Here is a 12,636-nt window from a genome sequence, read left to right as displayed (position 1 = left end):
ACGTGGTGGTATTAGATAGACGTGGTGGTATTAGATAGACAGGTAGACATGGTGGTATTAGATGGACAGGTAGACGTGGTGGTATTAGATAGACAGGTAGACGTGGTGGTATTAGATGGACAGGTAGACGTGGTGGTATTAGATGGACAGGTAGACGTGGTGGTATTAGATAGATGGTGGTATTAGATGGACAGGTAGACATGGTGGTATTAGATATACAGGTAGACGTGGTGGTATTAGATAGACGTGGTGGTATTAGATAGACAGGTAGACATGGTGGTATTAGATAGACAGGTAGACGTGGTGGTATTAGATGGACAGGTAGACGTGGTGGTATTAGATGGACAGGTAGACGTGGTGGTATTAGATAGGTAGACGTGGTGGTATTAGATGGACAGGTAGACATGGTGGTATTAGATATACAGGTAGACGTGGTGGTATTAGATAGACGTGGTGGTATTAGATAGACAGGTAGACATGGTGGTATTAGATGGACAGGTAGACGTGGTGGTATTAGATAGACAGGTAGACGTGGTGGTATTAGATAGACAGGTAGACGTGGTGGTGTTAGATAGACGTGGTGGTATTAGATAGACAGGTAGGTGGTGGTATTAGATAGACGTGGTGGTATTAGATAGACGTGGTGGTATTAGATAGACAGGTAGACGTGGTGGTATTAGATAGACAGGTAGACGTGGTGGTATTAGATGGAGACGTGGTGGTATTAGATGGACAGGTAGACGTGGTGGTATTAGATGGACAGGTAGACGTGGTGGTATTAGATGGACAGGTAGACGTGGTGGTATTAGATGGAACAGGTAGACGTGGTGGTATTAGATGGACAGGTAGACGTGGTGGTATTAGATGGACAGGTAGACATGGTGGTATTAGATGGACAGGTAGACATGGTGGTATTAGATGGACAGGTAGACATGGTGGTATTAGATGGACAGGTAGACATGGTGGTATTAGATGGACAGGTAGACATGGTGGTATTAGATGGACAGGTAGACGTGGTGGTATTAGATAGACGTGGTGGTATTAGATGACAGGTAGACGTGGTGGTATTAGATGGACAGGTAGACGTGGTGGTATTAGATGGACAGGTAGACGTGGTGGTATTAGATAGACAGGTAGACATGGTGGTATTAGATAGACAGGTAGACATGGTGGTATTAGATGGACAGGTAGACATGGTGGTATTAGATGGACAGGTAGACATGGTGGTATTAGATGGACAGGTAGACATGGTGGTATTAGATGGACAGGTAGACGTGGTGGTATTAGATAGACGTGGTGGTATTAGATAGACAGGTAGACGTGGTGGTATTAGATGGACAGGTAGACGTGGTGGTATTAGATAGACAGGTAGACGTGGTGGTATTAGATGGACAGGTAGACGTGGTGGTATTAGATGGACAGGTAGACGTGGTGGTATTAGATAGACAGGTAGACGTGGTGGTATTAGATAGACGTGGTGGTATTAGATGGACAGGTAGACGTGGTGGTATTAGATGGACAGGTAGACGTGGTGGTATTAGATGGACAGGTAGACGTGGTGGTATTAGATAGACAGGTAGACATGGTGGTATTAGATGGACAGGTAGACATGGTGGTATTAGATGGACAGGTAGACATGGTGGTATTAGATGGACAGGTAGACGTGGTGGTATTAGATAGACAGGTAGACATGGTGGTATTAGATAGACGTGGTGGTTAGATGGACAGGTAGACATGGTGGTATTAGATGGACAGGTAGACATGGTGGTATTAGATGGACAGGTAGACGTGGTGGTATTAGATAGACAGGTAGACATGGTGGTATTAGATGGACAGGTAGACATGGTGGTATTAGATGGACAGGTAGACGTGGTGGTATTAGATGGACAGGTAGACATGGTGGTATTAGATGGACAGGTAGACATGGTGGTATTAGAATGGACAGGTTATGGTGGTATTAGATACACAGACGTGGTGGTATTAGATAGACAGGTAGATGTGGTGGTACAGATAGACAGGTAGATGTGGTGGTATTAGACAGGTAGACGTGGTGGTGTAGATAGACAGGTAGACATGGTGGTCACACACAGACGTGGTGGTCATTAGATGGACAGGTAGACCGGTGGTCATTAGCAGACAGGTAGATGTAGTGTATTAGATAGACAAGACATGGTGGTATTAGATGGACAGGTAGACATGGTTATGATAGATGGTGGTATTAGATAGACAGGTGACTGTGGTGGTATTAGATGGACAGGTAGACATGGTGGTGGGAGATAGACGTGGTGGTATTAGATAGACAGGTAGACATGGTGGTATTAGATGGACAGGTAGACGTGGTGGTATTAGATAGACAGGTAGACGTGGTGGTATTAGATAGACAGGTAGACGTGGTGGTATTAGATGGACAGGTAGACGTGGTGGTATTAGATAGACAGGTAGACGTGGTGGTATTAGATAGACAGGTAGACATGGTGGTATTAGATGGACAGGTAGACGTGGTGGTATTAGAGTTTAGGTTTGTTTCTTTTACATTCAGTTTTGTACAAAAATAAAATATTTCTGGTTATTGAAAATATATTTCAAAGCAGGTTTAGATTACATAATGATTCTCTACACATTGCTTGTTTTGCCATAAACTGACATTTTAGCAACATGAAAATGGTGTGATTTCTGCATCATGGTTCCTTCAATAGAATGCTGACATTTATGGATGGATATTAACACACACAGACCGAGTGACACACACAGACCGAGTGTCTCGCACAGACCGAGTGACATACTAGGGTTGTTGGCATTTCACACACAGACCGAATTAGTGACACACACAGACCGAGTGACACACACAGACCGAGTGTCACACACAGACCGAGTGTCACACACAGACCGAGTGTCACACCAGACCGTGTGTCACAAACCAGCAGACCGAGTGTCACACACAGACCGAGTGTCACACACAGACCGAGTGTCACACACAGACCGAGTGTCACACCAGACAAACCGAGTGTCACACACAGACCGAGTGTCACACACAGACCGAGTGTCACACACAGACCGAGTGTCACGCAAGACCGAGTGTCACACAGAAATAGTGTCACACACAGACCGAGTGTCACACACAGACCGAGTGTCACACACAGACCGAGTGACACACAAACCGAAATGTCACACATGACCGAGTGACACACACAGACCGAGTGTCACACACAGACCGAGTGTCACACACAGACCGAGTGTCACACACAGACCGAGTGTCACACACAGACCGAGTGTCACAAGCACACACACAGTAGTAGTGTAATTTTGCGTCGCAACAGTTGAATCTGTCAGTGTAGTTACCTGGCTGAGCCCCTGGGGGCACTACAGGTGACTGTGGGGAGGAAGCTGGTCGGGGCATGGGGGCCTGGGAGAAGGGGTCTTCAGGAGGCCCACTGAATGCTGAGGCGATCTGGGTACACAACGAGCTGATGCTGTCCCCCTCTCCCTCCATCTCCGGGACTGGAACACAAGAAAATAACATTTCAAAATTTGACCTCATCCGTCTTTTGCCTCACCCGTCTTTTACCTCACCCGTTTTTACCTGACCAATTTTACCTGACCAGCCTTTTACCTGACCAGCCTTTTACCAAAAACTTTTTTCCTTTTAGTCTTTTACCTGACCCCTCTTTACCTGACCCCTCTTTTACCTGACCCCCTATACCTGACCCCTCTTTACCTGACCCCTCTTTTCCTGACCCCTCTTTTACCTGACCTCTTTAAGACCTGACCCCTCTTTTACCTGACCCCTCTTTACCGACGATAATTCTGGACATTGAACTCTGACCCCTCTTTTACCTGACCCCTTTTTGCCTGAGAGTTTACCTGACCCCTCTTTTCTACCTGACCCCATCTTTTACCTGACCCGTCTTTTACCTGACCCCTGCTGGCACTAAGACCCCTCTTTTACCAGCCCCTCTTTTACCAAAGACCCTCATTTACCTGAAGCCGCTCCTACAATGGTTGTTGGCATTTCATCCAGACTGTATTTAAATGTTTAGCTTTAATTAGTGTGTTTTGTTGCACACCAATGCCTGAGACACTTATCATGCTTCACTGGAGCAAAAAAAAGTTAATTCCTTGACCACCTTTACTCCAGCCCCGTGGGCACGGGATTCAAACTCAGCAACCTTTTGGTTAATTTGGCAAATCTGACGATCATAATTCGCGCTACACCAGACAAACATTAATTTCCTCGCTGATTCCAGTGTGTGTGGTTGTATGTGAAGACTTGACAGAAATAGTAGCAGAAGGGGAACGTTTAGCGTACCACCCACTAAAAAAATGTGGGATGACATCATGAACAAGATGGCGCCGAAGAACATGGCTGACGGTTTACAATCTACCAACCAATTGTGAAGTTCCGTTTTTTTTTCATTTTGTGTAACTTATTGTGTACATAATGTTGCTGCTACAAGACTGTGTCTTACTGACAGACTGGAATATGTTCTGGATTCATGAGATGACAGAAGAGTACACCACCTCAGTCATGGAATAAACAGGTTTTGCATCAACGAGTTGACATCCCCACAGTGACTGTCCACGTACATATCCCTGAAGAAGAAGCCATGGATTACAGGAAAAATCCACATCGAGCTAAAGGCTAGAGCTGCCGAATTCAAGGAGCGGGAGAAACTCCCATTGCTCTTATAAGAAATCCCGCTATGCCCTCAGACGAAAATCAAACAGGCAAAGCGTCAAGGATTAAGATTGCATCCTACCAACGAGACATCAAAAACTGTAACATTTTATGTTTCACCGCGGCCTGAAACGTGGGACGACAAAAGGACAACACAGAGCTAGCGAGATTTTCCAGTGATGCGGCAGAACAGAGAGCTAAATCTGGAAAGCTCGCGAGGCAAGCAACACTGAAGCATTTGTCAATAGCACCAGCTGTTGTGGATGACTGTGTGATAATGCTCTCTGTGAGCCGTATGTGAACAAAACCTTTAAACAGGTCAACATTCACAAAGCTGCAGGGCCAGACGGATTACCAGGACGTGTACTCAAAGCATGCATGGACCAAATTTCAAGTGTCTTCACTGACATTTTCAACTTCTACCTGTCAGAGTCTGTAACACCTACACGTTTCAAGCAGACCACCATAGCCCCAGTGCCCAAGGAAGCGAAGGAAACCTTAAATGATTACCACCCCGTGGCACTCACGTCGGTAGCCATGAAGTGCTTTGAAAGGCTGGTCATGGCTCACATCAACAGCATTCTCCCAGACACCCTAAACAAACATGGAGGCCCCTCAGGGGTGTGCACTTAGTCCCCTGCTGTACTCCCTGTTCAACCATGACTGCGCGGCGAAACAAGACTCCAAACACCATCATCAAGTTTGCGGACGACAACAGTGCTAGGACTGATCACCGACAATGATGAGAGGTCAGGGAGGAGGTCAGAGAACTGGCAGTTTGGTGCCAGGACAACAACCTTTCCCTCAATGTCAGCAAGACAAAGGAACTGATCGTGGACTACAGGAAAAGGAGGACCGAGCACGACCCCATTAACATCGACGGGACCGTAGTGGAGCGGGTCGAGAGTCAAGTTCCTTAGTGTCCACATCACCAACAAACCGTCATGGTCCAAACATACCAAGACAGTCGTGAAAAGGGCACAACAAAACCTTTTCACCCTCAGGAGACTGAAAAGATTTGGCATGGGTCCCCAGATCCTCAAAACGTTGTACAGCTGCACCATCAAGAGCATCCTGACTGGTTGCATCACTGCCTGGTATGGCAACCGCTCGGCATCCGACCGTAAGGCACTACAGAGGGTAGTGCGAACGGCCCAGTACATCACTGGGGCCAAGCTTCCTGCCACCCAGGACCTATATAATAGGCGGTATCAGAGGAAAGCCCATAAAATTGTCAGAGACTCACCGAAGTTATAGACTGTTTTCTCTGCCACCGCACGGCAAGCGGTACCGGAACACCAAGTCTAGGACCAAAAGGCTCCTCAACATCTTCTACCCCCAAGCCATAAAACTGCTGAACAATTAATCAAATGGCCCCGGACAATTTACACTGACCCCCCCCCCCCTCCATTTTGTACACTGCTCCTACTCGCTGTTTATTATCTATGCATAGTCACTTCACCCCCACCTACATGTACAGATTACCTCAACTAATCCCCGCACATTGACTCGGTACCGGTACCCCTTGTATAAAGCCTCGTTATTGTTATTGTGTTACTTTTTATTATTACTTTTATTATAACCACGTGTATGTGACAAATAAAATTGTATTTTTTATTTTAGTCTACTTGGTAAATATTTTCTTAACTCTTCTTGAACTGTTGGTTAAGGACTTGTCAGTAAGCGTTTCACGGTAAGGTCTACACTTGTTGTATTCTGCGCATGTGACTAATAAAGTTTGATTTGACGACAGAATTTCTGACATTAATGGAATGACTGTCTGATGGGAGGCAGTAACCTGGAGGCTACCTGCCTATATAAAGGGGCAGTACCTGTGTTCTTCATGGGGAAGTCAGACTTCCTCTGCATGGTAGAGGGAAGATCGTTCATCCTGAGGGACAGCTGCCGTTTGAAGGGAGAGGAGTTGTTGTTGAGGGCAGGGAACCCTCTGAAGGAACCCTGTCTGGCCAGGGCCTCCACTGGAGCGTGTCTGCGGGGGATAACCTGGAGGCCCAGGGTGCTCTCCATGCCCAGGGGAGGGGAGGAGGAGGGGGACCCTGGTAGAGGGGCCACAGCCTGGTTCACCACACCCACACTGGGACCCGAGGAGAGAGGCATTGCGGACTTGACATCACTCTCCGCTGTGGGAAGAGGAGGAATGTAAAGGTGACAAAATTAGATCCATCATGTAGACCAGGGGTTGGCAACAGGCCCCAAAAGTTAATTTCAGTTTTTGGTCAAAAAAGACAGTAAAAATCCCCATGCATTCAGCTAAAAATGAGGGGAAAAAAGAAAATATATGTTTCAGTAGTCCCACGAATAAAAAAAAAAGAGAGACATATGTGATCACGTCTGAATGTAGTCAAGGTGTACATTTTTTTTAAATGTTCAAATAAAATCTATTTTTTTTGGCTTAGTTATCGTTATTTGAAGTGTACAAATTAATAGAATTATGTTCCAGCTCCCTGACCATCTGCTCCAACAGTGAAATCTAGTTGCCTGCCCCTGATGTAGACGCTGGGCAACGATAAGTACACACACACACACACACACACACACACACACACACACGCACACACACACACACCTTTCTTGTCCTGCAACTGCCTCATGACCTCTTCTCGCTCCGCGGCTTCCGTCGCCGTGGTAACTCGGAACGAGCCCTCCCTGGTGAAGGTGGTTCTGTTGGAGTCGAAGGTTGCTGTGACACCACACTCCTTCTCTCTATTCTGTTTCCTCTCCAGACAGGCAGCGAAGGCACAGCCCACCGCGTGGCTCAGACGCTCTCCCTTAACACCACGTCAACACCCCGTTAGGTTAAGGGTTATGGGCTGGTTTAGGGGTTAGGAGGTGGGGTTATGGGCTGGTTTAGGGGTTAGGGGGTGGGGTTTATGGTAAGAGTTATGGGCTGGTTTAGGGGTTAGGAGGTGGGGTTATGGGCTGGTTTAGGGGTTAGGGGGTGGGGTTTAGGGTAAGAGTTATGGGCTGGTTTAGGGGTTAGGAGGTGGGGTTTAGGGTAAGAGTTATGGGCTGGTTTAGGGGTTAGGAGGTGGGGTTTAGGGTAAGAGTTATGGGCTGGGTTAGGAGGTGGGGTTTTAGGGGTTAGGAGGTGGGGTTTAGGGTAAGGGTTATGGGCTGGTTTAGGGGTTAGGGGGTGGGGTTTAGGGTAAGAGTTATGGGCTGGTTTAGGGGTTAGGAGGTGGGGTTTAGGGTAAGAGTTATGGGCTGGGTTAGGGGTTAGGAGGTGGGGTTTAGGGTAAGGGTTATGGGCTGGTTTAGGGGTTAGGAGGTGGGGTTATGGGCTGGTTTAGGGGTTAGGGGGGTGGGGTTTTATGGGGGTTAGGGGTTAGGAGGTGGGGTTTAGGGTAAGGGTTATGGGCTGGTTTAGGGGTTAGGAGGTGGGGTTTAGGGTAAGAGTTATGGGCTGGTTTAGGGGTTAGGAGGTGGGGTTTAGGGTAAGAGTTATGGGCTGGGTTAGGGCTGGTTTAGGAGGTGGGGTTTAGGGTAAGGGTTATGGGCTGGGTTAGGGGTTAGGAGGTGGGGTTTAGGGTATTATGGGCTGGTTTAGGGGTTAGGAGGTGGGGTTAGGGGTGGGCTTAGGGTGGGGGTTTAGGGGTTAGGAGGTGGGGTTTAGGGTAAGGGTTATGGGCTGGTTTAGGGGTTAGGAGGTGGGGTTTAGGGTAAGGGTTATGGGCTGGTTTAGGGGTTAGGGGGTGGGGTTTAGGGTAAGAGTTATGGGCTGGGTTAGGAGGTGGGGTTTAGGGTAAGAGTTATGGGCTGGGTTAGGGGTTAGGAGGTGGGGTTTAGGGTAAGGGTTATGGGCTGGTTTAGGGGTTAGGAGGTGGGGTTATGGGCTGGTTTAGGTGTTAGGGGGTGGGGTTTAGGGGTTAGGGGTTAGGAGGTGGGGTTTAGGGTAAGAGTTATGGGCTGGGTTAGGGGTTAGGAGGTGGGGTTTAGGGTAAGAGTTATGGGCTGGTTTAGGGGTTAGGAGGTGGGGTTTAGGGTAAGAGTTATGGGCTGGGTTAGGAGGTGGGGTTTAGGGTAAGAGTTATGGGCTGGTTTAGGGGTTAGGAGGTGGGGTTTAGGGTAAGGGTTATGGGCTGGTTTAGGGGTTAGGAGGTGGGGTTAGGTAAGAGGGGCTGGTTTAGGGTTAGGAGGTGGGGTTTAGGGCTGAGTTATGGGGTTTAGGGTTAGGAGGTGGGGTTTAGGGTAAGAGTTATGGGCTGGTTTAGGGGTTAGGAGGTGGGGTTTAGGGTAAGAGTTATGGGCTGGTTTAGGGGTTAGGAGGTGGGGTTTAGGGTAAGGGTTATGGGCTGGTTTAGGGGTTAGGGGGTGGGGTTTAGGGTAAGAGTTATGGGCTGGTTTAGGGGTTAGGAGGTGGGGTTTAGGGTAAGGGTTATGGGCTGGTTTAGGGGTTAGGGGTTAGGAGGAGGGGTTTAGGGTAAGGGTTATGGGCTGGTTTAGGGGGTGGGGTTTAGGGTAAGAGTTATGGGCTGGTTTAGGGGTTAGGAGGTGGGGTTTAGGGTAAGGGTTATGGGCTGGTTTAGGGGTTAGGAGGGGTGGGGTTTAGGGTAAGGTTATGGGCTGGTTTAGGGTTAGGGGTTTTAGGGTAAGGTTATGGGCTGGTTTAGGGGTTAGGAGGTGGGGTTTAGGGTAAGGGTTATGGGCTGGTTTAGGGGTTAGGGGTTAGGAGGTGGGGTTTAGGGTAAGGGTTATGGGCTGGTTTAGGGGTTAGGGGTTAGGAGGACGGGTTTAGGGTTAGGGTTAGGGTCTGGGCTGGTTTAGGGGGTGGGGTTTAGGGTAAGAGTTATGGGCTGGTTTAGGGGTTAGGAGGTCTGGTTTTGTGGGGGTTTAGGGTTAGGGGTGAGGGTTAGGGTGGGGGGTTAGGGTAAGGGTTAGGGTCTGGTTTGGTTTGTGGTTAGGGTAACAGGTTAGGGCCTGGGTTAGGGGTGAGTGTCTGGTTTAGGGGTTAGGGTAACAGGTTAGGGTCTGGTTTAGGGGTGAGGGTAACAGGTTAGGTTTTGGGGTGAGGGTAACAGGTCAGGGTCTGGTTTTGGGTTGAGGGTCTGGTTTAGGGGTTAGGGTAACAGGTTATGGTCTGGTTTAGGGGTGAGGGTCTGGTTTAGGGGTTAGGGTAACAGGTTAGGGTCTGGTTTAGGGGTGAGGGTCTGGTTTAGGGGTTAGGGTAACAGGTTAGGGTCTGGTTTAGGGGTGAGGGTAAGAGGTCAGGGTCTGGTTTAGGAGTGAGGAACAGGTCAGGGTCTGGTTTAGGGGTTAGGGTAACAGGTTAGGGTAACAGGTTTAGGGTTAGGGTAACAGGTTAGGGCCTGGTTTAGGGGTTGGGGTCTGGTTTAGGGGTTAGGGTAACAGGTTAGGGTCTGGTTTAGGGGTGAGGGTTGGTTTAGGGGTTAGGATAACAGGTTAGGGTCTGGTTTAGGGGTTAGGGTAACAGGTTAGGTTCTGGTTTAGGGGTGAGGGTCTGGTTTAGGGGTTAGGGTAACAGGTTAGGGTCTGGTTTAGGGGTTAGGGTAAGAGGTTAGGGTCTGGTTAAGGGGTTAGGGTCTGGTTTTGTGGTTAGGGTAACAGGTTAGGGTCTGGGTTAGGGGTGAGGGTCTGGTTTAGGGGTTAGGGTAACAGGTTAGGGTCTGGTTTAGGGGTGAGGGTAACAGGTTAGGGCCTGGTTTTGGGGTGAGGGTAACAGGTTAGGGCCTGGTTTTGGGGTGAGGGTAACAGGTTAGGGTCTGGTTTAGGGGTGAGGGTCTGGTTTAGGGGTTAGGGTAACAGGTTATGGTCTGGTTTAGGGGTGAGGGTCTGGTTTAGGGGTTAGGGTAACAGGTTAGGGTCTGGTTTAGGGGTGAGGGTCTGGTTTAGGGGTTAGGTAACAGGGGGTCTGGTTTAGGAGTGAGGGTTTAGGGGGTCAGGTCAGGGTCTGGTTTAGGGGTTAGGGTAACAGGTTAGGGTCTGGTTAGTTAGGGTCTGGTTTGTGGTTACAGGTTAGGGGTTAGGGTAACAGGTTAGGGTCTGGTTTAGGGGTTGAGGGTCTGGTTTAGGGGTTAGGGTAACAGGTTAGGGTCTGGTTTAGGGTTGAGGGTCTGGTTTAGGGGTTAGGGTAACAGGTTATGGTCTGGTTTAGGGGTGAGGGTCTGGTTTAGGGGTTAGGGTAACAGGTTAGGGTCTGGTTTAGGGGTGAGGGTCTGGTTTAGGGGTTAGGGTAACAGGTTAGGGTCTGGTTTAGGGGTGAGGGTAAGAGGTCAGGGTCTGGTTTAGGGGTGAGGGTAACAGGTCAGGGTCTGGTTTAGGGGTTAGGGTAACAGGTTAGAGTAACAGGTTAGGGGTTAGGGTAACAGGTTAGGGCCTGGTTTAGGGGTTGGGGTCTGGTTTAGGGGTTAGGGTAACCGGTTAGGGTCTGGTTTAGGGGTTAGGGTAACAGGTTAGGGTAACAGGTTAGGGCCTGGTTTAGGGGTTAGGGTAACAGGTTAGGGTCTGGTTTAGGGGTGAGGGTAACAGGTTAGGGTCTGGTTTAGGGGTGAGGGTAACAGGTTAGGGTAACAGGTTAGGTTGGTTTAGGGGTTTAGGGGTTTAGGGTAACAGGTTAGGGCCTGGTTTAAGGGTCAGGTTAGGGTCTGGTTTAGGGGTGAGGGTAACAGGTTAGGGACTGGTTTAGGGGTGAGGGTAACAGGTTAGGGCCTGGTTTTGGGGTGAGGGTAACAGGTTAGGGCCTGGTTTAGGGGTTAGGGTCAGGTTAGGGTCTGGTTTAGGGGTGAGGGTAACAGGTTAGGGTCTGGTTTAGGTTAGGGTCTGGTTTAGGGGTGAGGGTAACTGGTTTAGGGTGAGGGTAACAGGTTAGGGCCTGGTTTAGGGGTGAGGGTAACAGGTTAGGGTAACAGGTTAGGGTCTGGTTTAGGGGTGAGGGTAACAGGTTAGGGTAACAGGTTAGGGTCTGGTTTAGGGGTGAGGGTAACAGGTTAGGGTAACAGGTTAGGGCCTGGTTTAGGGGTGAGGGTAACAGGTTAGGGTAACAGGTTAGGGCCTGGTTTAGGGGTGAGGGTAACAGGTTAGGTAACAGGTTGGTTTAGGGGTGAGGGTAACAGGTTAGGGTAACAGGTTAGGGCCTGGTTTAGGGGTGAGGGTAACAGGTTAGGTAACAGGTTAGGGTCTGGTTTAGGGAGTGAGGGTAACAGGTTAGGGTAACTGGTTTAGGGGTGAGGGTAACAGGTTAGGTAACAGGTTAGGGCCTGGTTTAGGGGTGAGGGTAACAGGTTAGGGTAACAGGTTAGGGCCTGGTTTAGGGGTGAGGGTAACAGGTTAGGGTCTGGTTTAGGGGTGAGGGTAACAGGTTAGGGTAACAGGTTAGGGCCTGGTTTAGGGGTGAGGGTAACAGGTTAGGGCCTGGTTTAGGGGTGAGGGTAACAGGTTAGGGTAACAGGTTAGGGCCTGGTTTAGGGGTGAGGGTAACAGGTTAGGGTCTGGTTTAGGGGTGAGGGTAACAGGTTAGGGCCTGGTTTAGGGGTGAGGGTAACAGGTTAGGGTAACAGGTTAGGGCCTGGTTTAGGGGTGAGGGTAACAGGTTAGGGTCTGGTTTAGGGGTGAGGGTAACAGGTTAGGGTAACAGGTTAGGGCCTGGTTTAGGGGTGAGGGTAACAGGTTAGGGTCTGGTTTAGGGGTGAGGGTAACAGGTTAGGGTAACAGGTTAGGGCCTGGTTTAGGGGTGAGGGTAACAGGTTAGGGTCTGGTTTAGGGGTGAGGGTAACAGGTTAGGGCCTGGTTTAGGGGTGAGGGTAACAGGTTAGGGTAACAGGTTAGGGTAACAGGTTAGGGTCTGGTTTAGGGGTGAGGGTAACAGGTTAGGGCCTGGTTTAGGGGTGAGGGTAACAGGTTAGGGTAACAGGTTAGGGCCTGGTTTAGGGGTGAGGGTAACAGGTTAGGGTAACAGGTTAGGGTAACAGGTTAGGGTAACAGGT

The 12,636-nt window shown here is 49.2% G+C and overlaps 1 protein-coding gene and 2 long non-coding RNA genes across 10 annotated transcripts in view; 2 read left to right on the top strand and 1 right to left on the bottom strand.

Moving 5' to 3' along the window:
* LOC118373481 (protein numb homolog) overlaps window positions 1-12,636 on the bottom strand; it is a 109,655-nt gene that overhangs the window by 20,988 nt on the left and 76,031 nt on the right. For all 4 annotated transcript variants that reach the window (XM_052496084.1, XM_052496085.1, XM_052496083.1 and 1 more), the window contains 3 exons: window positions 7,263-7,464; window positions 6,508-6,816; window positions 3,340-3,498 (listed from right to left, as the gene is read on the bottom strand). In XM_052496084.1, the coding sequence (XP_052352044.1) occupies window positions 3,340-3,498; window positions 6,508-6,816; window positions 7,263-7,464 (670 nt within the window). The remainder of the gene's footprint in view (window positions 1-3,339; window positions 3,499-6,507; window positions 6,817-7,262; window positions 7,465-12,636) is intronic.
* LOC127915721 (uncharacterized) lies at window positions 7,513-9,373 on the top strand. 5 transcript variants are annotated; one of them, XR_008091789.1, is made up of 5 exons: window positions 7,777-7,919; window positions 8,074-8,118; window positions 8,427-8,666; window positions 8,873-9,205; window positions 9,290-9,373. It is a non-coding gene; the product is annotated as an uncharacterized LOC127915721 (long non-coding RNA). The 5 variants fall into 5 exon arrangements; XR_008091786.1 differs by lacking the exon at window positions 9,290-9,373 and having other exon boundaries at window positions 8,873-9,225; XR_008091790.1 differs by lacking the exons at window positions 7,777-7,919; window positions 8,074-8,118; window positions 9,290-9,373 and adding an exon at window positions 7,513-7,679 and having other exon boundaries at window positions 8,873-9,225.
* Window positions 9,605-12,525, top strand: LOC127915718 (uncharacterized). The gene is made up of 7 exons (XR_008091783.1): window positions 9,605-9,867; window positions 10,096-10,510; window positions 10,894-11,232; window positions 11,523-11,734; window positions 11,908-12,011; window positions 12,057-12,165; window positions 12,198-12,525. It is a non-coding gene; the product is annotated as an uncharacterized LOC127915718 (long non-coding RNA).

Source organism: Oncorhynchus keta, chromosome 35 (genome assembly GCF_023373465.1).
Source record: "Oncorhynchus keta strain PuntledgeMale-10-30-2019 chromosome 35, Oket_V2, whole genome shotgun sequence".
Classification (NCBI taxonomy): Eukaryota; Metazoa; Chordata; class Actinopteri; order Salmoniformes; family Salmonidae; genus Oncorhynchus; species Oncorhynchus keta.
The sequence above is the reverse complement of the archived record's forward strand: the minus strand, read 5'-3'. Positions and strand labels throughout refer to the sequence as shown.